This window comes from Littorina saxatilis, unplaced genomic scaffold (genome assembly GCF_037325665.1).
Source record: "Littorina saxatilis isolate snail1 unplaced genomic scaffold, US_GU_Lsax_2.0 scaffold_189, whole genome shotgun sequence".
NCBI lineage: Eukaryota > Metazoa > Mollusca > Gastropoda > Littorinimorpha > Littorinidae > Littorina > Littorina saxatilis.
Window position 1 is genome coordinate 18,021 of NW_027126791.1, and position 26,980 is coordinate 45,000.

Sequence of the window (26,980 nt, forward strand, 5' to 3'; positions counted from 1 at the left end):
ATTCAGAAAACAACCGAACTCATGGATTTTATATGGAGATTCATGTGTTCAGGCCTGTAGTTGTTAATTTAAATGCGGTATGTTTGTATTGTTTGCTCCAGAGATGTATACTTCGTACATTAGAGCGTTCGGAACTTTTCAGTCGCAAAAAGTAGTACCGAAACAGAACATCTTCTCAACCCATTGCACTATCGAGGATTCAGGCTGTTGCTGGGTCGTTATTTGTTTGGTTGCTGGGTCATTATCGAAAAATAACTACCCCTACAAGTTTACAGAGGTAAAGAAGCAGAGGGGGGAATAATACATCTTTATCCCATGACCTGCCTCTTTGTCTCTGTTAGCTGAGGAGGCGATTATTCTGAATTATCCATCGCAACCATATGAATTATCCATCACAACCGAGTTTCGATCTCAACTGTCATTGTCTTTGATTTCAGAGTACAATTGAATAATTTATAGAGGTCATCTGCATATTCAGAGTTTACAGATGGACTACTTTTTTCAACATACGACTGAAATATTTTATGGTGTCAAAGTCAATATCACGTATAGGTACAGGCCTACATGTGTCAATATTGAGAAAATAAAGAATACTTCATACGATACGCACATTCTGCATGGATTTAAAGAGCGGAGTCGAGATATTTCGCTGGCTGAAGCGACTGCATGGTCAAAGGCATGTTCAACGAGTATCGCGAGTGGGATCAAGGGACGATACTCCCTGATTTTTACACAGACAGCCATCTACACAGAACCGTGAGAGAGAGAGGCAATCAAAACACAACCCAGTCACCTGGTAGTTTGAAAACTCAATCTGAAACTGACATCAATTGTCGAAGGCATGCCTGCGGTGCATAACTCTCGAAAAGTTGTCGTAGCTGGGAATCCGTTGAGATCCATTCCAACGCCCAAAAAATTATCAGAAGAGTCACCATGAAGTCAAATCAAACGTTAGGTTTTCTCATTTGGTTATTTGCTTTGGCTTTAAGTGTATTGCTTCGATTGATAGCTGAATCTGCTTGCAACCGTGCTGTTCAAGACTGTTCGAACTGTCGTCTGCTATACGGGCTTGTGTGAATCCGAGTCGAGTCAACTGCGGGGTTCAGCGACAAATGAGGGAGTGGCATCAAAATGAAAAGAAGAAGACGAAAAGAAGTTGGAGATACAGTTAAGATATATGGGGAAGAGAAGAGGATGTGAGGTGTTAGATGTAGCCAACCTTAGGTGTTCAAACTCAAGACCGGGACAAAGTAGAAAGCGATGTACCGCGACCGACTCTCAGTGCCGACATACAACTTCCAAGCTTTATTGCTTAACGTCTACAACAGGCGAAGTATTGAAGCTTTGGCTCACCTAAACCCGACGACTATGTAAGTGATCCACGTGTGAAAACCGAAACAGAACAGCGCGATGACAGCCAACATTTCTATCCCCGACTGACAAACAGTAACACTGCATGCGAACTGACTTGGGTCAACGATCAAACCAGCACGGCCCGAACTGAATTTGTTGCGCTGCCATTATCGTGCGCAATTCTGGTAAAAATATAAACCCGGTATGCCGAATTGAGTATTACGAAAGCCGATGTCAAATATACACAGGGATATTTTAAAATGACTTTCAAAATGTAAAAGCAGACAGCAGACCTTTTTATAAGCAATATGAATGACTGAATGTCCACATACAAGTCGAATGACGCCGTCCATTATGCTGACAAATGGGAACTAGCTTTGCGCATGAATTCATTGACATGAATTTCCACTGCGGAGGCTTTTGGCAAGCTGAAAACAGGCACGGGCAGGTTTTAGTGCAAAAAGTAAGTGTTTTTAATGAAAACGTCGGAGTAATGGGATAAATAGCTTACACACCTCGTCCTGAATATCTTGCATATTTCCCTCGGGTCGATTTTCAGGTATTACCTCGCCAAAGGCTCGGTAATACCTGAAAATCGACACTCGGGAAAATATGCAAGATAATCAGAACTCGGAGTGTGTAACCTATATATATTCATGCTCCTTTTTCGATATGTCCGCGCGCCAACACGTACAGCCAATCAGCGTTTAGATAATACAGGGTGTAACTCCGGCAACACGGCACAAGGTTCTTTGACTTCGAGTAGAAAATGTCCAAGTTCAGTAGAGATTGGTTCGCTACGCGCATCGTGCTCGTTGCTATAGACCGGGGTGGGCTTGGGACGGGGAAGGACTAAGGTCACATCTGTGTTCCTGAATTACAGGTAATGTTTCACAATGCCAGGCAGGGTTGGGGGGGGGGGGGGTGGGGGGTTAACTGTGTTCTTCTAACAGCTTACAGGTAATGTTTCACAATGCCAGGCAGGGTAAGGGTGGGGGGGGGATAATACCCTGCAGGGTAAGGGGGAATACTGTGTTTACACAAAATGGACAATTCCGGACACAAAATGCAGCCCACACACTTTTGTATTGAAGAGGGGTGGAAGTTAGTTCGCCGATTAGCTGCTTGCCAGATATAAGAATAAGAATAAGAATACTTTATTATCTCATAGAGAAATTCAGGCGTGGTACATAACAATAGTACAAACAAGACATTGATTTTACATAAAACATATAGCACTATATAACAGGGCAGGTTATAGAAACACCTTCCATTCGCCGCTGCCCGGTGATGTAATACCGGATTGCTCTCCCCTGCTGGCATGTAGAAGGAAGAATACTATTGTCAGTCTTTTTGTGGATTCATTTGCCCGTTTGTCAACTGATAATGCAGCATAGGTCTTTGCCACCAATTGTTTTCTGAACTCCCAAAGTGTAGACCGAGGTCAAAAGAAAGATATTGTTCAGTGTTGTCATTTTGCCTAAATTCGCCGGCTTGAAAAACCAATAACCTGCAAACATCTCTTACACTCATTGTTTTCTGAACTCGCAAAGTGATCTAGGTTGACACAACAATGATCACAGAAAGTCATTGTGCTGATCGTGGCAATTCCTTTATGGGAATGACGTCATAATGCTGTGACGTAAATTATAGTTCAACGTCACAAGTCGAGTTTTGGTGCAGTTCGCAAATCAGAAAGTCAATAATGATGAAAGTGAACTGATCTCAGGGTTTGATTTCGGTTTCCTCAGTCAATGGTTGTTGTTGTTGGTTGTGGTGTTGTTGTTGGTGGTGGTGTTGTTGTTGTTGATGATGGTGATGTTGTTGATCATGCAGCTGTTGTTGTTGTTGTTGTTGGTGGTGGTGGTGGTGTTGGTGGTGTTGTTGGTGTTGTTGTTGTTGTTGATGATGGTGATGTTGTTGATCATGCTGTTGTTGTTGCTGTTAGTGTTAACGATGACGACGACGATGAGAATGATGTTGCTGTGTTTGCGATGGTTGTGACGCTGATGTTGGTGGCGGTGGCGATGATGATATTGATAGTGGCGGTGGTGGTGGACGTGGTGGTGGTTGCGACGGAGGTAACGGTATTAGCAGTGGTTGTGGAGGTGATAGTGGTGGCGGAAACAGTGGTTCAGGTGGCGGTGGAAGTGGCGGTGGTGACAGTAGGCACGTCCACCATGATGAGCTGTGTGGAACAGCGCGATACTGCATAAAGTCTGTCATCAACATCAATCGCCTCATCATTCCCACCTTCATCATCCTCCTTGTGCCGGCCTGGCAGCATCACCACCACACGCCGCTCCAAGCCTTGCACCCAGCACCAGTCTGTTACTGTGACACGGTCTGTTGCCGCCACCGCCACGTCGTGCAGATCTCTCTCACACCTCGCCCAGTTGTGTCTCAAGTCTTGTTCCCCCAGCACACACACCGGTAAGCCTTCATCACGCAGACCGCGCACCACGCCGCTAGCTCGTGACGTCACTCGGCCTGCGTCATCCTCGATGTCATCCTGTAGTTCTGAACTCCGCGTGATGATGAACACGTCGCAGTAGCTCAGTGGGGCGGGACTGTTGGGGAGGCTGTTACCTGTGTGGAAAAGACCGTTGTGACCGTTATAATTTTTTCGTTGGTAAATATTGAGGTGTAGGCAACTGTAAACAAACTGTCTGTATGTCTGTCTGTCTCTCCATCTCTGTCTCTGCCTCTGTCTGTCTCTGTCTCTGTCTCTCTCTCTGTCTCTCTCTCCACATATTCTCTCTGTGTACAAAAGAAAGTCACAGACACCTATTTCCCGACACACAGACATGACGTTATTATAGTTTGACGTCATAAACAATGACGTAATTCTCTCTTGCTGCTGTGGTCTTGCACAGCGAACTTTATTATTTGACAGGGTAAAATGACACGATGTGAACTTGTTTTAGTTACCCTACCTACCTTGCTACCTACCTACCTACTTACCTACCTATCCATCTACCTACCCACCTACCTGTCTACCTACCTACCTACTTATCTATCTATCTATCTATCTATCTATTTATCTATCTATCTATCTATCTATCTATCTATCTATCTATCTTCAACCCCCAAGTTCGGCGCGGGATGTGTGTCCCAGAGTCAACTTTGTGCAGACTCTCCTCGGTGTCCGAACACCCCCGTGTGCACGCATGCGCACGATAAAGATCCCAGGGTCACAGCGAAAGCCTCAGGCCTTGGAAACACGAATACATGCATGCAAAAATATGAAGCCCGGGTGTCCGTTCGGCCAACAGCCAAAAAAGTAACCATTTCAGCACTGACCCAAGACGACCCAACCAGGTCCCAAGCCCATTTTCAGGTCTCCTCTAGCAGCCAGCAGCCAGCTGTCTACATCCCCCCCCCCCCTCCCCCGCATTTTTATTTTTTATTTTCATACAAAGCCGGGTTTTCCCGTGTAACATGCCCCTAATGGCTTTGCCGTGAGGGCGTAAAACTTTCATTTCATCATTTCTATCTATTTATGACCTACTCAACTCACCCCCACTGCCCACACCAAGACGGCGCAGCTCGGCGGCGATCTCCTTCCCACACTGCCGGCACTCAGCTGGCCACCGACCTGTGTGAGCGTTACCATGGTGACTCAGCCGTATCACGCGCAGTCCGTCCCCAGGGGCAGGTACACCGCTGTCGCTGTAGTTGTGAACACCTCCGTACCTGTCAACCGCTTTCTGTACCTCCCGCAGCACGGAGGGAGCACAGCGGAGAGGGACGGTGAGCGGTTCAGGCCGCAGTGATGGGGGGATGTCGGTGTGAAGAACACCTGCCGCCCACAGGTGCAGGCCGGGAACGCTCTCCGCCAGGCGGGCCACCAGTGTAGTGAGGCGTTGACCTGACACATCACTGTGACACAGAATGGAGACACGTTGTGAGAGATGTGTGTCTGGCTGGGAGGAACGTGTCACACTCATACCACACGGAACAGCTGGGTGAGGTTGCTGTGGACAATTTTGTGCACGCACGAACGCACACCCACACGAATGTACGCCCGTACACACACACACACACACACACACACACACACATGCACGCACGCACACGTGCGCGCATGCATACACGCGTGAATGCACAAACGTACGCACGCACCCCTGCGCCTCACACATACACACACACACACACACACACACACACACACACACACACACACACACACAAACACGCGCGCACACACGCACCTCCATATTTGCATGCACGAAGCATGCGTGCACACTCTCACGCGCGCGTGCACATTTTCACGCGCGCATGCACACGAACGCACACACGCACCTACGAACGCACGCACGCATAATCGCGCGCGCACACACACACACACACACACACACACACACACACACACACACACACACACACACACACACACCTTGAGTCAACTTGTGGTGAGATATGTGCGCGTTATACATTTTCGTATTATTGTTATTAAACACGTTACTCCAACCCCTAAAGACCAACCTGCCACCAAAGAGCGCCTCATCCAACAGAACGTGCAACTGTCCGTCCTTGACTCGCGCCAAGAGGTCGGTGACGGCCTGCTGCACGTCCGCCTCCCTGTTGGTGAAATCATATAGATGAAGAATGACGCTGCCTGGTGTTGGGGGAGGTGTCGGGTCCGCGCTCAGAGCCATCCCTAGCTGCCCTGCTATCATTCTGCTGGCAGCCCGGGATATGTAGTCTGTCGACACCACTTGCACGTCGTGACCCTGAAGCAGCCACCTTGACCCCTGGAGTACCAGCATCACCGTCTTTCCTGTTGGAACACAACACTCAACATCAGACAACAATGATGTCAACAAAAACATTCGCTGGTCCTTTAGAGTTGTCACCGTTTTAGTTGAACCTGTTGAAACTGTAGGGGTTGAAACCACGTTTTCTGAGGCATATTTCTCTCAGTTTAAAACACAGGGAGTAAACATGCAGACACAAGTGAAGGCGTTGCTCAGAGTGAGTCTGAGTGAGGTCATACTGATTTAAAAACGTCATAATCATTACGTCATTTCTTCGACGAATGCCTCATTGACTAATAGCAGTTCGCTATTCATGGTTTTCTGCGAGCATGGCTCAAAACGTATGGGCGCCGCCATCTTGAATCGAACGCGAGGTTGAGGAAAGTTACTTCCGTTCATGGCCTTTTGGCAATGGTTTTGACTGAACTTGGTGACTCGAGATGTCCTTCATTTCACGAAAACGCAGTTTGTTTGACCTCGACAGTGAGGCACAACGTTATCTAAAGGGTGGAGGAGATTCATGTTTAGTGAAAGGATGCAGAAAAAACCGACAAGACTTGTATTTGTGGCGGATTCGTGTGTGTTTTGGACCACAAGCCGCAAGTGCATGGTGAATGTTCTTGCCTAGGGGGTAAAAAATCAAGGGTCTGCCAAACCCGGCAAATGCAGTTGGCAGCCCAGAGATCTCTGGATCAACTTTCTTACTGATACTACTGCGTCTACGTTCGACAAGTTATACGACGCATCCAGCGCAAAGAATGCGAAACCTTGGGGTAAACGATAGACACCCTGTGTGCATAAAATAACTTTCTGCATGGCACAGCAGCAACTGTGGTGATCAGACCACAGGCGAAAGGTATCGTCCACTGGACTACTACTGTCACAGAAAGACATGGACGATACCTTCCGCCTGTGATCAGACTCAGAGAGAGTGTGCTGACGTCAATGAAGCAGACTGAGACTCGCAACGAAGAGTATGCTGTAGTGACGCTGACCGGACAGGCACTTGGAGCCTACTGCGAGTGTATTGCTGGGTAAGTGTTGTTGGCCTTGAAGTTATATGTTTTGTGGGATTAACTTGATGGCTGCGTTACTTGGTATCTTACACAATCAGTTTTCATACTCAGTCATATAATGCGCATGGCACACAACGTGACAAACACACACAGAGATTCATAATTCTCTACTGAAAATGTATGCATGCAAAAGCTGTCTTTTTTGACAAAGTTATGAGCAGCATGTTTATGTAATTTCAATCAGTATCCCTAGGAGACCATGCCATGTTGGCTAGGCATGTTCAATATACCAGGTGCCTGAGTGCGGAGTTTTATTTAATGTGTGTACACATGAGTTTGTGAATCCTCTTGTCAATGAAGGTTATCACTGCAGTAAGATCAAATTCCATTCTGAGCCGGTATATATTTTATATAGATATCAACAGCATGCGCTTACAAGCTCTCTGTAGGAATTCCTAGGAAAGATAAAGTTAATTGTTATTAGCAGGCTAAGGAAAATCAAGATGACACAAACGGAATTTGATTGTGTGTTGTTGTTTTTACCCAGAAAGGACAGTCTTGCAACCATGTATAATGGCTAGCATGCTGTTGTCACCCCAAGACATTACACCATGTGGCTGCCACACGTTTTGCTGCTTCACACTACATGGCTGAAGGAATCGACACTGTGCCAGCAGACAAAACTTGTACACACTACAAATGTACGTATGTGGAAGGGGCATGCTGCCAAGAAAACTGCACCAGCTGCTCTCGATGACATACAAATTGTTAAGTAAGTTTGTATAATAATTAATATTTAAGAAATTAGGGTTGCGTTACCTAGAGGTTTACATCAGAGTGTGATCTATTTTTTTCAGAACATAAGTCTCAAAGTTAAAATATAGAGCTTGTTAACTATAACAGCTACAAGACTGGGGAAAGAGAAACAGTGATATTTATAAAGTGCATCATCAAACTATGCATTTTACATTTAGTCAAGAGACAAGGGCGGTGGTGTATGTTTGTGTGTAGAGCAATTACTGGAAAACTACAACATTATGTTTAGGTTAGAAACAAACCAGCCCTGAAAGTGGCAAGTATTTTACTCGCCATAGTGAGTAGAAGCATGCAACTGGTGAGTAGAAGTGTTCATCTACTCGCCAAATGCGAGTGAAAATGCTGAATCAAATTGTTGGTTTGGTTCGTAAAATTTGCTCTCTGGCTGGTACGTTTTCAGAATCACTAGCCAAGAGGCTAGTGCATCATTTTTTTTGACTTTCAGGGCTACAAGCTTAGAAAGTTAAACAGATTTTTTTTTAAACACAGGGAAGCGTGATTTCCTGTGGGACAGTTTTGCTACTGCGCTATGCTGGGTTGCCACTTACCTTATTCGACGTGGATGCTGGTTTTCAGCTAAGCATTGTCCTTGTGAAATGTACTGCGTTCAGTATCGTTATACATGCGAGTTTGACAGACTGGCGCAACTTGTTTTAGCATTTGTACCCAGCATAAGTTTTGCTTCAGTGTGAAGTAAAAAAAAACCTTTCATTTTCAGGTATGCTTCAAGACAAGTTTCCCCGGACGACTCTTCAAGGCCTCAATTTTGACCCAAAAAGTCCGGATGCAAGGAAGCGCGACTAAGAGATCTTCAACAACCGGTACCAACCGTTTGAAGGCTGCATATAGTTATGATATACTGAACTAGGGTTTTCAAGGTGTGATATTTTTTTTCCAATACCAGTTAATTAAGTTAGTAGCAACAGTTAACTGTTCTGTCAAGTGAAAAATGTATGAAGTTTCGATATGGACAGGTAAAATCAGTACTTTGTTTACAGCGAGGGAGGGTACGTAGTGCTGTCACCTCTGTGTGTGAGTTCAGGTTTAATTTTTTAAATGCCTTTGTGCAGAAGTGAGTTATATAAATCTTCATTTTTTCCTTCAACGACAGCTTTGTGGAATAATCTTCCAGAAAATATACAACAAACGCAGTCAGTTGGTGAATTTAAAAGGTATTTGACCGATGGAGATGTTGTTGTTCCACAGTATTATTATTTAGGCAACCGCCAGGCACAGGTACTTCACAGCAGGTTGAGATTAAACATGAGCGATTTGCAACAAGACTTAGTTAACCGACACCTCTCTGATAATTTAGAATGTACGTGTGGGAGCATGCCCGAAAGATTCTGAACATTTCTTGTTACACTGTCCAAAATTTAAAGAACATAGAACCATTTTATTCAATAGTCTGCCAACACACGTTCTGGACTGCAAAACACTCTTGTTTGGAAATACTGATTTAACTATATCTTTGAACACGAAAATATTCTCTGTTGTACAAGACTATGTTATGTTAACTAATCGCTTCGGCTGATATTATATTAACTGTGCAATTGATGTAGCCAGGCATTCTCTCCCTCCCTCTCTCTCTCTCCCTCTCTCTCTCTCTCTCTCTCTCTCTCTCTCTCTCTCTCTCTCTCTCTCTCTCTCTCTCTCTCTCTCTCTCTCTTTACCCTATTTGTATAAAATATAATTAAAGATTATCAAGATAAGTGTTGAAGCTATCACTTGTTCGCCATGTTTTGCTATCTGAATGTGTATTGATTATAAGTTCAAGAACGTGTCCATAAGCAATCTGCTTGTTAACGTTCTCAATGTTGTTATTGTTTGAAACGTGTGTATGAGAATTTGAATAAACACGCTTAAACCAAATGCCTGCAGTTAAGACAGAAGATTGTGGAAGCTGATAAGAATTTGTGTCAGAGGATAGTAAGAAGTGTTTCGGCTTCGTTGGACTATACCATCATCCAGGAATTTCGTGTATTATTCGGAGAACGTATCAGAGCCGAGGACATGTGTTGTGAACAGCGATTCTCAGTGATGAAAGTGTAGTGTGTGTAATGCCGGACTGTGTTCTTCTTCAACTTCGGAATGGCAAGGAGGTATTTTGTGAGATGTTTTATGATTTGATATCCATGTACTGATGATTTGATTCAATAGCGAAATGTTTGAAATGTTCATTCGTTTTGTGCCATGTTTGTTGTTCAAGAGCGTGTTGTCACCATCCCTTATGAATGTGCCGATATGGACGTGTGTGAATGTTGGTGCAGACATGAGCGTTTGAGCGAGTGAATTTAGAAGCCCCGTGCATGAAAAAGTCATTACCGGACAACTAAATCAGCAAACATAGAAATTCCTTGTCATACACATCGATCTGATCAAGGTAATAATGTTAGCACTTTTTTTTCAATTTATTTCACAGTTATTTGTTATTTTTTTGAGGAAATTATAATGCAATTCACCGATTTTAAAAAACATGATTCCAATTGTCTCCCTTGAACAAATTTGTTTGTACAAAATTTGTTACTTACTTTTTTTTCCAAGGCTATATCAAGGAAAATTCTTATTGAACTGATTGTGGGACCGTGCACAAGCTGACAGACTTGAACTCAAAAGTTGCAGAAGATTCTTGGTTGCGACTTTTGAGTTCAAGCCGATCAGTTTGTGCACAGTCCCAAGATTTGTCTATATTTATTTATCACTTAAAAAATAAAATACAGTTTTTCTTTTAATTAAACTGTAGATATGTCAAAGACTGTTTTGAATAATTTTGGGGGGTAATTTTCTTTAAGAAATAACTCAAGTGAATGCACACATTGTGTACTAAAGTGTCGGTACAAGGGAGACAATTTGAAAAAACAAAGCAGTATATTGCATAATAATATCCTTCAATTATAACAAGAAATAAGGAATAAACGTCTCTTGACATGTTGTCTACCTAATTATCTTGATCACATTTATTTAAAGTGGAAATCGTTATGTTCGTAAGCTCACATACAATCATTTATGAAACAAACTCGACCAGACCAGAGATTTGATTGATAATGGGCCCTTTATTCTATACAGTACCAGAGTAAATTATATAAACCATTACATGACAAATACGCGTCTTGCTCTTTGGAGTGATGTGGCCTTTGGCAGCTCATCAACCCAGTAATGTAGACCTGCCTTTTTTACGAAGTAGGTACATGCATACCGAAAGATCACCATATGTGTAAAACCATACTGCAGTGTCATTTTTCAGTAGAGAATCAACAGAAAAAGAGCGTATGTTCTCCTTTAGCTTCATGTTGTCTTTCTTCAAGCCAGAAACATCTTCAGTCAGACGATTAATCACAGAGGCCTGTTATGTAATTGTCATCTGCAGCTCTGCCAACTTGAGGTAGTCTGTGTTCCAATAACAATACCCTCACAGGTAGTCGTGTCCCTCTTTGCAAAGGCATGATCTGGCCCTGGTCCTAAGCTCTCACTAGATGCGGAGGGCAAAGGAATGGCTGCTTCTGTAAATACAAAATCAAATGTATATATTAGCAATAGAATTAGCATCAATGATCTTGTTATCAGATTACACATGCATCATTCACACTCACAGCATTTAAGCATGATAATACATGAGGGAAATAACTCCTGAAATTGAAAAAAACTTACGGGTGCGGGAGATGCTCCCCGGAAATTATTTCGGAGTGTTCTATGCAAAATCAAAATTGTAGCAATCTAGTGCTATTTTTGTTGTTGCATCAATTCAATGGTACATTTCTGGGAATAAAAAAAATGATTCAGCATAAGCTTTATCGATGTCTTGAAAACTGCATCACTATCTGTATCAAGTAACCTCCTTAAACTTCTCGATTCAAGAGTCGATTGATTGAATGCACGCGGCTTGTCGACATATGTCTAGATCTTGTTTGTTTGTTTTGTAAAATCTTGAATCTGTTTCGTGACCCTTCCTATGCATCCGTTTTGGGATGCCGATTCATTTTAAATTTCTTATACACTGATGTAGGAAGACAGACAATTTGAAGTCAGCAGATCATAAATTGATAAAAACAAACAAACAAACAAAGCTTACTTGGCTCTGAGTCTCTTCCAGATCCGATGATATTTTTAGCGTTGACACTGGGGGGTGGGAGCAAAACCGCTTGCTTGTCGTCGGTCTTCAGCACTAACCTGAAACATAAAACAGTAATCAGTATTAGGCCTACTAGAAATCATTTTTGATATATAGGCAAATGTGAAGTAACATTGAAAAACACAACTAAAAATGAGTGTGTCTGTTGACACTCAGTGACAGGTGTGTTGCTCTGCTACCACTTCTATGGTCAAGACAACAATAGTTAATGTCTAGCACTGTGCTAGCTATAATAACAAACCCAACATTTTACTACTAGTTTCTTCTTCTTCTTCTGCTTGGTGTCAACATAGTGATAGTGAACTGTCACTTTCTTCTCACTCTCAGTGTGTCAGTGTCAAATAAATACTATAAAATTATGACGAAAAGGTAAACATTGCATGTGTACTGACCTTTCGGGATTGGAAATAGTTGTAAGACTCCATACTCTTGAAATTCTCCATGGCTTCCCCGTCGCACCCCTCAGAAAACCATTAGGTAATTGACGATTTTGACATAGGTCACCGGCGGCCAGTTCCGCATGTTGTCTTCCCATTTTAAACTTTCATTTGATGGAGAAGCGACCTCAAAGTGATCAGGCATTCTCACTAACACCTTCCCTTTGTGTTCCCACCAACGCTTCCTTGATACAGGGTCCATAGTAGTTGTAATTGATCTAAACGCCAGTCTAGATCTAAAAGAGGATGGCTGATACTGTAATTTGAGAGAAATGGCTAGTAACCGGAAGTTATCTTCCTGTGGAAGGCGGAATAACTCTATCTTGCCCTTGAAACCGCGATGGCACAGTGGGTTGCGGAAAAATGTGAATACTTCGTGCCTTTTCATTCTTGTAACTGAAGATTACACTGCTTTCATTTTCTATTACATTGCCATAGATAGCGTGGACAATGAAAATGACTAAAGGCGATGATGATGATGATGATGATGATGATGATGATAATGATGATGATGATGATGATGATGATGATGATGACAACGACGATGCTGATGATGCTGATGACGACGACGACGACGATGATGATGATGATGATGATGATGATGACGACGACGACGACGACGATGATGATGATGATAATGATAATGATGATGATGTTGACGACGACTACGACGACGATGACGACGACGATAATGACGATGATGATGATGATGATGATGATGACGACGATGACGTGTCTAACCAGTGCCAGGGGGGCCTGCCAAGCAGACCAGACGTGGGTCTCTATTTAACAGGTCCAGTTGTTGCATCGTCAAAACCAGAAGTGCCAGCCTCCACCCCAGTTCCGCCACCGCCTGTCCTGCAGTCCGCACCTCCACACGGACACCGTTGTAGCAGGGGACAGACACCGTGGTGGCCGGTCCCACAAACCTGCAACACAGATTGAGTAGAATGGATGTAGTTGGGTTTCAGCTTTTGTATTGGTTGCATTCGTCGCAAAGTAAGTGACGATTGGAAGAACCATGAATGTATAAGTAGTTTGTAAGAATGGTATCGGTTACTGAGAATTTATGTTTGTTTGTATGCTTGTTTTAATGATGATTGTGCTCGTTATTTCTCCTTCCTTCTTTCTGAACCTCCCCCCTCCCCCCCCCACCCCCCACCACTATCAACCTCTGGGGGACCTCAAATTTACTAGAAATATCCGTTCACTAGCTTTGCAGTATTTGCATTGTTTCAAGTTTTGCGCCATGATGAATTGTCCGGTGCTTTAATTGTTACATCTTGTAATTAGTGACGAAATTTGAAATGGCGGGTCACTACGGTGCCATGGGCCAGGGCTATACAATTTGCTGTCAGTGAAATAACAACATTCATCTGTTGAATCAAAGATGAACATCTTTAATCACATCTAGCAATCTGAGTGTGAATTTTGACAATATGGAATCGAAGTTACTGTGTTGACCTCATTGTGTAGCAGGCGATCGATCTGTGTAAGCCCATTAAAGTGAGACATGGCACTAACGCCTGTGACACAATTTCCAAATGTAGCCAAGTGCTAAACTGGCTACTACTAGTAATACGTTATTATATTTTTCTTTCCTTTATGTCTTGTGTAAGTTTTGCCGATCGCATTATGTTCCGTCTGATGTCATTATCTGTTCTCAATTAAATTATGAAATGCACAGGTCCAGACACCTGCATAGATCGTAAACGCGCTTAACCATCTGTGACCATCCCCTGGCTAGTCTTTGATCCTTTGAACTTAAGCCCCTAGAATTAGAAAGAGCCCAGCCAGCATGATTCTGCGTGACGCATGCGTTATTTCTGCGTTTTTCATGCGGGGATGCGTACGGCCTCGTGACACCTTCGCTTCGCGCGCGTTACTTTTCGCCAACTTTTACGCAGATTGTCGCATTCGAAACGACTTCACCACGCAGTGTTTAGCACGCATGGATTCAATGAAAAGGTGATTGCAATTTTTGTTTTTCCTAATTTTATACCGTGGGTTTATGCATTTACTTCATGAAATAATTTATTATATTTTATGTTATTAAAAAATATTTACTTTTAAATTTTGGTTATGAATAGTTATTCTTCTTCAAAAACTTCTTTTTTTTTGTTTTAGAAAAAAAATTGCATAAAAACTTTCAATCCGTTATTTTTCAGTTTATCTTAAGACAGTTTCGGTTAAAAAAAAAAATGCATTTAAAAGTTTAATAAAAATATTTTTATTTTATGTAATGGTTTTCCCATTTAATTTTTATTTAATCATTTTGTTATTACTAACATTTATTTGCTTAATTGTTATCCTGATTATTTTTATCTTAAAATAAATATGATTATTTTAATTTGTATTATCATTATAATTGTTTTAGCATGTAATATAATTATTGTAATGGGGATTTGGTATTGTTGTAGGAATCAGCTTTCCACAAAATAATGTCGTGGAAAAATCTAGGCAAAGCATAATAAAAATATTATATGAACAGAAAAGATAACTGAAATCTATATGAACACCCATAACAAAACGATAAAAACATTTAAAAAATTCAGATTAAACAAAAAAATGTAAACTAAAGTAACTTTGAAACTAATTATCTACTCAAAATAAAGGCTGATGTTAATGGTTACATAAAATTTGTTCTCAGCATATTTTCATTTTATTTTATTTTGCTTTGGAAGAAAATATCCATGAAAGTTCAATTTCAGGGGAGACAGTTACCTTGACTGAAAAGAGCAATTTATTGAAGTTATTTCCCTTGTCTGTCAGACATACTTCAATCAGACAATCTCCAACTTCCTGTTGGCAAGAAGTCTGTCAAATCCACATTGTATCGGCGTTTTTTTGCTTTTTCTTCATATTGACTTGTATTTTTGACTTGCTTATTGGATGCAAGGTAATCTTATCCTTCTCTCTGAAATGAAGATTGACTTCTTTCAAGAATAGGTAAGTTGATCAACTGAAGGAAAGATTTGGGAATTTGAATTTTTGATAGCTCGCGGCTTCGGCTTCCGAGTTTGATGGCAGAGAGAATTTCTCACACTTTCGATTTTTTTTTCGCCTAGAAGAACACTGTTCTATTCATTCATGTTTGTTTTGTCTGAAAGATGGATGAATGAACTAACTTTTCCAAAAACATAAAGTTGATTGATGCAGTGGTTTGTTTTTAAGGAGTTGTGGAAGAGTGAAAATACCATCCGAATCCCGATTCGCGGGTCGCTCACGGCACCATAAAAACTGAATTTTCGTTTATCATTTTATGTCTCATTGTCTGTTTCTTGGTGAACTTTGGTTGGTTCCTAATCTGGTCGAGTCATTGCGGCAGCAGTTGTCAGGAGCTTTAGTAGTAATACTAATAGGCTCTTCATATATCTGTTTTTTTTTTATTTGTATCTTTTTATTTTTCCACAGATGTTCCAACTTTCAGTTCCGCATACTGACATAGACTCATAGTCATAGTGGAATATTCTGTGTCTGAGTCTCGGAAAAGAGAAAAATTACCCTTGTTCCCGAGGCATGCATAGACTAGAGAGGCAGGCAGAGGCTGTGTCAGCGTGTGCAGTGATAAAGTTGAAAAACAGATTTTTTTGAAATAAAAATAAAAAATACATCACAGAGAAAATAAATATACTAATTTAGTGAAATTGAGATGCTTATATTTAATAATTAATATTCCAGTTTTGATGTTTGCGTGTTACTGTTAGGTTTGGGAATCAATGTGATCCTATTTAACTTCCAAGTATTTATTTTTTCAGAAAGCTTTGACTTGAGTATGACGGTGCTCACTGCTTGTTTGAACTGAAGGTGAAGAAAGCTGAGATGGACAGTGACCTTAACACCGCCACCGATGCCAGTAACGCAGACTGTCGTTCCGTCCCGGCAAGGTGAAGATGAACAGGTATGGCTCGATAGCATTTATGAGTGTCTCATTCAGAGTCATTGATAGTGACACTGACAGCGTCTTTTTGTTCTGTGACTTTGGCTTATTTTGTGTTTTATTCTTTTAGTTATAACCAGATGTGTCAAACAAATTCAGCTGATCTCTTTTACTGTTTTAGTGAAACAAATGTATTGTTTCCAGCAAAGGGAAAAAAAATCGGGTGGGGGCGGTTGGTCGATTTTATTTTTATATTTAAATTTTTATTTTATTTTAATAGTTTTATTGATGTTTGTTTTTAATTAACACAGGCATCTCATTGATGAGAAAGTGTGAACTGTGTCCGCGGGATGCCAGAGAAGAGTAACTTTTCATCCAAAGTCTGCAAAATTGAATTTAAAATTTAACCTTTTTGATGAATATTTTTGAATGAATACAAAAAGTTCTAGTGTTTGGAGGAAAAGTTAAGGTCAGTTCAACTTTAAACAAGGATTTTTAGTGTGTGTTTGTTCTTCTGTCTAAAAAAAAAAAAAAAAAAAAATCTGCTTGAAGTAAATACACACAAAAATTTTCATCTCCAACTGCTGAGTCCCTACATCTTTTTACCCCATCAAATGCCACTCTGTATGCCCCTTTAAAAATTGATTGCAATGTATATATTCCTCATCTTCTCCTGAATTCAAAAATATAGAGATGTCACGTTTACTTTGAACATTTGCTCAGATTGTTTTTTAGTGCTGATGGTTTCTTTTCAGGCCGACAGATTGTCTAAAATATGTATTGCTTCATGTAAATGACTTTTTGTTCTTCTTTTCTTCCATTCAGCGGACACAAGACTACGAGCAGAGCAGAGCGGCAAGATAAACATCAGTTCTTGCTGCTGGAGAAGGTTCTACAGGAGCAGATGGACCTGATGCGACTAATTTAGTAATTGGTCGCCAAAGAATCATGGTGGAGCCAGAGCCTGTGCTACTGTTCGATGGAGTCATCTTTTTACTGTTGAGTGTGGAAGATGTTGAAGGCACATGATGGATCTGTCGAAGGAGTGATCACTGGTAGGTGGCTTTGAATGCTATTGTTGAAGCAGACCAGTCATGCCTGTGCTATTTTCCCCAGATAACTGTAGCAAGATCTTGTGAGAGTGACATGTTATTGTTGGACGCTCTTTAGGCTTTAAATGTTACCTTGAGTGTGTGCTTTTTGGAGGATGCCAGATGTCATCACGGTTCACGGGTGTATCTTAACTGTTCATCAGTTCTCAGTCATGACCAGTTTCCCATTATCCTGGGAATTCATGCAAGGTTTATGCGTATTGGTCACATTTGTGAATTTAACCAACACATTTTGATGATAAAACTATGCTTATGGGTACGCACAATGATGGGCCTCTTTTTCTCATGTGGGGTGCGGAAAATGCATGCACCACTTTGTTTTCTGTGATCATTGCATCTGTGAGAAATAATGCAAATATTGCTCTGTGGCCAGAGCTGCCATCTGCTAGGTTTTCAGGGATGTAACAGAAATTGCTACGCTGTTTCCTCAAGTTCAAAATTGCAAGTGCTACACTCAAGCAAATAATCACAAACATGCAACAGTGCCTTCTTGTGAGTTCTGATTCTCACTTTGTGTAGGCATCGGATTATGGGTCAGAAAAAAATTGTCCACACTGAATAGTATCACGGTTGACGCTCTCTTCTAATTATGTTTGTGCTTTCCAAATGAAGATTTGTGAGATAGTATTGAATGATTGATGCAGGTCACCTGAGGTGTGTGATTACATTTTATGACAATGCTACACTCAATCACCATTTGCTCTTCTGAAAACTTTTTTTTTTAAAGCAAGTGTGATTATTGATTTTTTGTTCCAGGTGACAGTATGATGCTTCCAGATTGAATTGTTTGTATGTGAAGAAGAGCTGTCTGAATATTTGATTTTTGGAATTCAGTTGGCTTGTTTTGTTTGTTTCAGATCCATGACCATGAGCTCGGTGTGGTTGGTGGACATGAACTAAAGACGACTACTGATGCTGTGATGACGAAGGTGTTCCATAGGCTACACGGTTGCTGACAGGGGGCTCTGGGGGAGGGCAGGGAAAGAGACCATGGTGTACGCTGCGACTAAAAGCCATCGACAGTGAGTTGTTTTTCATAATTTGTAAAATCATCCTGGTCCTTTTAGGAAGAAGATAAAATCCATGTCTACAAAACAACAAGTTATTTCTGTCTCAAATTTTGTTCTTTGGAATCAATTTTAAATTTGCCATGTTTCACATGTGAATGATAGTTGTCAAAGCTTTTACGCTTAACATTAAATTGCTAGAAGCCAAGTTCCTGAGCTCATTTGTCAGTGTCATGGATTTTCGACTACATACGAAATAAGGATGTTAGCAAACGGTATGATGTCGTCACATATGCGTCTGCACGTCACAGTACATGTTATGTATTATGAATTTCCGAAGGCCCCCAAAGAAAAAGTCATAGTAAAGGTAACTTTAACCACTTGACTGCCTTATGACGGGTATACCAGTCATGCGCTTGTGCAGCCGCAGCGCCTTAGGACGGGTAAACCCGTCTTCTCCGTTCCGGGATTTTCCAGAAATGCTACGTCACTGCTGACACACAAATAGCAGCCAATGGCTTGGTAGGATACCTCATTCTCATGAATAAACATAAATGGTGACGCGGTTTTGCGTTTGAAGGCTATTTTCGGCCTTGTCGACAGGGTATGGGAGAGAAATCTCGACTCGTCAAAATGGCTAACGGTGACTGTCGACCGGGCCCTAGTAGGGAAAAACAAAGCTGGACTGACGCTACAGGCGGTGCAAATGATTATGGATACTGACAGGGGAAGGGGGAGATCTTCTTTCGGACAATTCGTTGGAAACAGGTAGATGACAGTGATTATAATCCTTTCTTGGAGCGAGCAAAACAGCCACCTGTGTTTGATCCACAGGCACCGGAAGATGCGCCGGGCTGATTTTTCAAAAGTTCATATTTAAACATCATTATAAGCCAAACTAATTATCATTTCCATGATTAGACACTAAAAACAGATTCTTGGTTCAATTTCCTTTAAAAACAACATAGGTTTTACTTACCTACCTACTGCCAGTTTGAAGCTAGATTTTTGTGTGAATTATTACACCCCAAACTCCAATATTCCCTGGCAGTCAGGAATGCACATACCCAAGTTTTGATTGGCAGCGAAAGGGTTAAAACAAATATTAGGGTAGGTTTTTTTTTTTTTACTTCTCTTCTACAAGGATTACAATGTGTTGTAATTTCCTAACTCAAGTATAGTTGGTGTGTTGTAAAAGCGTATGGTGTGTATGCAAGTTTGTGTGTCTGTATGATTTTTAGCAAGTTTACAGGCGTCAGGAAATAAACTTGAGACTTTTCTCAAATCAGTGATAGTTGTTTGATGATCTAAGTTCATGTTATTTTTTGTTTTGTCATGCAGAGGCTGTTCCGTGAAGCTGTACGGGTGCCACAGGTCAAGACCTTGAAGACGGCCGTTCAAGACTGGTTTTTGGAAGCCTGTGATAAAAGAAAGAGACAACAGGCCATGGAAGAGCCTTCATGATTTGGTTTGCAGTAATTGAACTTTGTAATCTCTGTAGGCTTATTTACAATGCTAGTTGCAAAAATTTGATGAATGTAAGATTTGACTCGCCTGAGAAATTGCTAGTGAGTAATTGTATTTCACAGTTCAGGTCTGTGTGGCTGATGGGTAATGTACAGAAGAGTCTGGGGTTTTGTTGGACATTATTTAAGCTAAGCTTTAAACTTCACACTCTTCTACAGATGATGTTCAGACATGATGTACCCTTTTAGGTTGTGTCAGAACGACAGAAGACTAAACTGGAAGTGCTCAACTACCATTACTATCAGTGGAGACGCATGGATGCATTTGAACTTTTCTTGTGGGTATCCCATACTAAAAATATAGAATACATGATTCTGGAAAAGCTGTTCTAGGGCACTTACACACTATATTCGATTTTTAATACACGACTCAAACCTTCAGGCTAAATTAAAATGAATAAAATACAAGTATAAAGAGTTCAGAAAAGAAGAAAACAAAAAGTGAACAAATAGAAAGAAAAGGTTTTAACAATTCCTTGTCATTTATGGGAGTCGAACGCAAACAACCTAGGCAGCTTGAAGGAGACAATGCATGATGCGGGTTTTTGTTGTTCTTTATTATTTTTTGGAGTTGAGTTGAGAATTTAGAAGCGAGACTAGAAATATACTTTTTTTTTTTGTTGCTGTTAAAACCGTTATGATTGGATTTCTATAGATGTAAGTCTTGGTGCACCTGATAAAAATTTAGCCCTTGAATGCAGGCAGTGTAAGGTAAATGAAGCAAAGTTCTCTCCGAAACAGCAAAAAAAAATGCATTTCAATTATATTGATCCTCGCCACCTTATTTTGTTTGCTGAGCAGCTGGCCGCTGGAGACTTGTCTATCATTTTGTGAGTAAGCTGCGTGTTTTACATCCATTTTGAGATGGCAAACCTATGTTTTACGCAGTCTGATAAGTTTTTTTTAATTTATGAGTTTTATGTCATGTTTTTTTTTTAAATTTATGAGTTTATGTCATGTTGGTGTGCTTATACATATCAGTGGAGAAGGGGCATTGAATAAGTGTTTCTTTTTGATATCATTGTTCTGAATTTTGACTATTAGCTGGCATTTTACCTTTTGTTTCATTATTGTAGTTGTTACTTTTGTGTAGTGAAACTTGATAACTCACTGCTGCCCATGTCTAGGTTGTGTCAATTGTTTTTTCTTCACTGAACGTACCACTGATTATCAATGATGACATCAGGGTTTTGTTCTGTTTTTTCTCTGGCATTTGAATTTGCTTCAAATCATTGTGAACTTTTTTTTTCCATGCAAAGTTACTGGTATATGTGAATATGTTAACACACTTCAAATCAAAACCTGAAATGTCTCCTTTTTAAAAGTAATTTTTTTAATTTCTTTTATTTAAATGGTACACATTCATATGATTGTCTCCCTTTTTTTTCCTTTTTTTTGGTCCTTTTTTTTTGGTCTCTCCTTCTCTTATTTTGTTTTTTTCTTTCTTATTCTTCGGTTTGTTCTTCCTTTTATCTTCTTATCCTCTTTCTCTTGCTTGTTCCTTGTCCCAGTATGCTTTCACGCCGCCCCATCTAATTATTTTGTGCTCCATCCACATCTGAATTTCGTTCAGCTGCCTTGTCCGAAATGTGTGTGGGGCACATATGTATGTTTAATGTCAATGTTCATGTTTCAAGTTCCTTGCTTTGTGAATTGCATACCAATGTTTTATGCAGTCGTGATAGATTCTAAATGTATGTGTTATCCTAGTTTGGTGTACATTGACTGGATTTCGATCCCTGGAGAATGGGCATTAACTAAGTGTTTGTTTGTGATATCATTAGTAATCTGAAGTTCAACTATTAGCTGGCTTGTAGAACTTTTTTTCTCTTTTTGTTGCTGTTCTGTATTCAAACATGTTGATACAACTCACTGCTGCCTATGCCTAGGCTGTGCCAATTATTTATTTATTTGTTTACATCAATGTGATATAGTGACGAGTGTACATCAAAATTCTCTCTTATAAGTTATACTGGATTCTTCACTGCATGTACTACGGCGTATCGATGATGACTATCAGGGTTTTGTTCTATTTATTCTTTGTTCTGCCAATTTGAATTCTGCTTTGAATAGTATTTTGATCATTTTTGTTTCCGTGCTGCTGGTATGTCAAAATGCAGTGAAATTAAAACCTGGAAGTCACAATGGCAATAAGCAAGATTCAAATCTCTCCTTTGTTTTAATCAATTTATTTGACTGCATTTTTGTTTTAGAACTTGTACATAATTATGATCATCTCTGTTATCGAACCTGCACGCTTGACCTTTGTCTTTCTGGATCAATACAATGTTGTGCACTGCCCATTATTTGTTTGTGAGTGCGTAAAGCGGTTGTGTGGTCTGCGTAAAATTGTGTAGGTCAATCGTGACATCTGCGTGGAGAGTGTGTCAAATGCGTGAGAATGCGTAAAGCAATTGTGACATCTGCGTGGAGAGTGCGTCAAATGCGTGAGAATGCGTACAGCAATTGTGACATCTGCGTGAAGAGAGCGTAAAAAGCGCGTAATGCCTGAGAATGCGTCAATAATTCGTGACATCTGCGTGGAGAGTGCGTAAGATGATCAGGACATCTGCGTCAAGAGCGCGTTAAATGCGTAAAGCAATCGTGTCGTCTGCGTGGAGAGCGCGTTAATAGCGTGAGAATGCGTAAAGCAATCGTGACGTCTGCGTGGAGAGTGCGAATTTGTCTTGGTGTTAAATAAGCGTGCGCTGGAGGTGCGTATGGTCTGCGTAATCTGAGGGAAAACGAGTGTGTCACGCATGTATTTCGCTTTGCAAAATCGCGCGCGTTACGCATGCGTCCAGTGCAGTTGTTACGCAGAGTTTGGCGACTGCGACACGCATTCGCTGCGCAAAATTTTGCTGGCTGGGAGGCCGGGTACCTCGCCTGCAGGTTGTGTAACTTTATGGCCGAGCCAGGGGAAGGGCCGTAGGAAGTTGGTCTAGGATGTTCCTTTGTTGCTGTTTGAAGCGCTCAGATTAAAGCCTCGGGTTTGATATTTTTGAGAGAACTGAGAACTATCTCAGACTGAGAGGACGGAATTGTTTTCATAAACAGCATGATGTAGACTGCATTGATAGTGTTGTGTGACCACCCAGCCATTGGCTGAGTCGGCGAGAAAAGGAACAAGAATTAAAGAGAAATGTGAACCAAAAGTCATGGTTTTTCCAGAGTTACCTGTTGCATCAAGTGATTCGTCGGCCTGTGCCAGTGACCTCTTGTCTATCATTCTCTACACGTGTGTAAAGTCCAAGACGAGAGCAAGTGTTGTTCGTTCCGTTCAAGACACTAAAGACGCACCCACATGATGTTCTCCTTACTTCGGGGTTTACTTCTACGAGGTGACTACATTCACCTACATGGTGTTCTCCTTACTTCGGGGTCTACCACTACGAGGTGACTACATTCACCCACATGGTGTTCTCCTTACTTCGGGGTCTACCACTACGAGGTGACTACATTCACCCACATGGTGTTCTCCTTACTTCGGGGTCTACCACTACGAGGTGACTACATTCACCTACATGGTGTTCTCCTTACTTCGGGGTCTACTACTACGAGGTGACTACATTCACCCACATGGTGTTCTCCTTACTTCGGGGTCTACCACTACGAGGTGACTACATTCACCCACATGGTGTTCTCCTTACTTCGGGGTCTACCACTACGAGGTGACTACATTCACCCACATGGTGTTCTCCTTACTTCGGGGTCTTCTACTACGAGGTGACTACATTCACCCACATGGTGTTCTCCTTACTTCGGGGTCTACCACTACGAGGTGACTACATTCACCCACATGGTGTTCTCCTTACTTCGGGGTCTACTACTACGAGGTGACTACATTCACCTACCAACTACTTCAAATCGCTACTACCTCCTCCTCCTAACCCCCTATCACACAAATGTTCAGAGCAACAACGACAGAATTAAGAGCTGTTTGCTTTATGTCATCCTTATTGAATGTTCCTGTCACAAGAAAAGCAAATGCTTATGTGACTCACAATCGTCATGTGTAATTTAAAAGAGATATATATATATATGTACTAATTGTTACTCTAGCTCTATAAACAGTCTGTGACCTAGACATTGGACAGAGAGCATGCAAGCAAATTCAGGTCATGTTTAGAATGATCAAACTCTTGAGGAAATGGTATTCTTGCGGGTTTTGGAGTGTGCGTTGTTTTAGGATAATCGAACTCATGACATGTCTGAAGATAACAAATCCTGGAAGTTTGTCAAGTTGAAATTTGTCGTCAAAAACATTGTAGAAAATGGTCCCATACTTTGGGCCAGACATGACCCGTCTGTGACCTTGAGATTTGACGAAAGAAAGGCATATACTGAAAGGGTTCATATGATACAAAGGGTTATTTCCCTCGACCACTCGACTCGATTGTTGTTAGTTACCAGGGCAACTGGGTGACTGGGTCCCTGGTGGTGCAACTGACGTAAGCGAACTCAAGACTTAATTTTTCAACTTCAGCACAGGAGGAAAGCAGTGCCTGAATGCTCATTCATTAGCATTCATAAACATTCTTGTGGTGATTTTCAGAGAAAAATCCTGCCATGTACATCTAAATAACGGTACAGCGGATTCCTGACATTCTTCAAATTAGTCAAATTCGCCAGAAACTATCCTCAAAACGGTCAGATCAGTCACAACAGTCACCCCACCCACAACAGTCACCCCACCCACAACAGTCAGATCAGTACCGGTAGTGTCCCTTGGAACAGTCACCCCACCCACAACAGTCACCACACCCACAACAGTCACCCCACCCACAACAGTGATCACCACACCCACAACAGTCACCACACCCACAACAGTCACCACACCCACAACAGTCACCACACCCACAACAGTCACCCCACCCACAACAGTCACCACACCCACAACAGTCACCACACTCACAACAGTCACACCACCCACAACAGTCACCCCACCCACAACGGTCACCCCACCCACAACGGTCACCACACCCACAACAGTCACACCACCCACAACAATCACCACACCCACAACAGTCACCCCACCCACAACGGTCACCCCACACACAACAGTCACCACACCCACAACAGTCAGATCAGTAGTATCTCTTTAAACACCATACCAACCCTCAACAGTCACCCCACCCACAACAGTCAGATCAGTAGTATCTCTTTAAACACCATACCAACCCTCAACAGTCACCCCACCCACAACAGTCAGATCAGTAGTATCTCTTTAAACACCATACCAACCCTCAACAGTCACCCCACCCACAACAGTCAGATCAGTAGTATCTCTTTAAACACCATACCAACCCTCAACAGTCACCCCACCCACAACAGTCAGATCAGTAGTATCTCTTTAAACACCATACCAACCCTCAACAGTCACCCCACCCACAACAGTCAACACACCCACAACAGTCACCACACCCACAACAGTCACCACACCCACAACAGTCACACCACCCACACCAGTCACCCCACCCACAACAGTCACCCCACCCACTACAATCACCCCACCCACGACAGTCACCCCACCCACAACAGTCACCCCGCCCACAACAGTAACCACACCCACAACAGTAACCACACCCACAACAGTCACCCCACCCACAACAGTCACCACACCCACAACAGTCACCCCACCCACAACAGTCACCACACCCACAACAGTCACCCCCACCCACAACAGTCATCCCACCCACAACAGTCACACCACCCACAACAGTCACACCACCCACAACAGTCACCCCACCCACAACAGTCACCCCACCCACAACAGTCACCACACCCACAACAGTCACCCCACCCACAACAGTCACCACACCCACAACAGTCACCTCACCCACAACAGTCACCCCACCCACAACAGTCACCACACCCACAACAGTCACCACACCCACAACAGTCACCCCACCCCCAACAGTCACCACACCCACAACAGTCACCCACAACAGAAAAAGGGCCGGTGTAGTAAGAAATTTGTACTCCATGAAAAATAATTGACTCTAGAATAAAATATTCGTACGAAATGTGTACTCCCAGTAAAAATCTTGTAGGAGAAAAGAACTCCCCAAGGGACGAAAAAATTACTCCCTCCACAAAATTGTTACTCCCCAACTTTTTACCGGGTTTATAGCTCGCGGTGAACGTTCGTCTTGGACGACGTACTCATGGGATGGCGGCAAAATGAAATGTCGCGCAAACGGAATGTCTCTCTTATCTAGTTAAATAGTAAAATGACGCTTGGCTAGTAGAATGACACGAAAATGGGATGGGGTTAAAATTGGATGGCGCGCTATTGGTATGACACAAACCTTAAATGACTCTTGGTTTGTGAAATGTCGCAAAAACGGGATGGGGGCCAAATGGGACGGCGGCAAAATGGAATATTACGCTAATGGTATGACACGATAGTAAAATGACACTTGGCTAGTGAAATGTCGCGAAATAGGAATGGGGGCGCAATGCAATGGCGGCAAAACGGGATGGCACCAAAGTGGAATGTGGCGCAAGTGGTATTTCTTGGTAGCAAAATGACGCTCGGCTTGTGAAATGATGCAAAATTGGGGTGAGGGCGAAATGGGATAGCGGTGAACCAAGAAGGCGCCAACATGGGATGTGGTGCATGTGGTATGACATGGAAGTAAAATGACTCTTGGGTTGTGAAATGTCGCAAACATGGGATGGGGGCGAAATGGGATATCCTCCATATGATATATCGCGCAAACGGAATGTTGCGCTACCACTCCCTCCACCCCTTCCACCACCGGACCAGGACTGACAGGGAACAGGAGAGTAAAAGTGTCGTATGAAATTTTTACTCGGGAGCACAGGGGAGTAATTTATTCGTTATCTATTCGTCAGGGGAGGACAATTTTTCAACGAAATGTTTACTCCGAGTAAACCTGTCGTGGGGAGTAATCTGCTCGTGTGAGGGTGGAGTACTT

The 26,980-nt window shown here is 42.0% G+C and overlaps 2 protein-coding genes and 2 long non-coding RNA genes across 4 annotated transcripts in view; all 4 read right to left on the reverse strand.

The window, feature by feature from the left end:
- The window catches only part of LOC138955285 (uncharacterized), a 107,515-nt gene that overhangs the window by 12,183 nt on the left and 68,352 nt on the right, over positions 1–26,980 (reverse strand). The gene's annotated exons all lie outside the window — the stretch shown is intronic.
- On the reverse strand, positions 3,488–6,296 carry LOC138955290 (uncharacterized). The gene is made up of 3 exons (XM_070326920.1): positions 5,842–6,296; positions 4,874–5,235; positions 3,488–3,942 (listed from the first exon to the last, which is right to left on the reverse strand). Exons 1-3 carry the CDS (start codon positions 6,186–6,188, stop codon positions 3,488–3,490), a joined length of 1,164 nt encoding a protein of 387 aa, XP_070183021.1. The 5' UTR covers positions 6,189–6,296.
- Positions 10,386–12,753, reverse strand: LOC138955287 (uncharacterized). Its single transcript, XR_011452174.1, has 3 exons — positions 12,467–12,753; positions 12,015–12,112; positions 10,386–11,445 (listed from the first exon to the last, which is right to left on the reverse strand). It is a non-coding gene; the product is annotated as an uncharacterized lncRNA (long non-coding RNA).
- LOC138955289 (mediator of RNA polymerase II transcription subunit 12-like) overlaps positions 13,216–26,980 on the reverse strand; it is an 18,626-nt gene continuing 4,861 nt past the window's right edge. Inside the window, exon 3 of the mRNA XM_070326919.1 lies at positions 13,216–13,440. Within this exon, the coding sequence (XP_070183020.1) occupies positions 13,248–13,440 (193 nt within the window). The 3' untranslated portion in view covers positions 13,216–13,247. The remainder of the gene's footprint in view (positions 13,441–26,980) is intronic.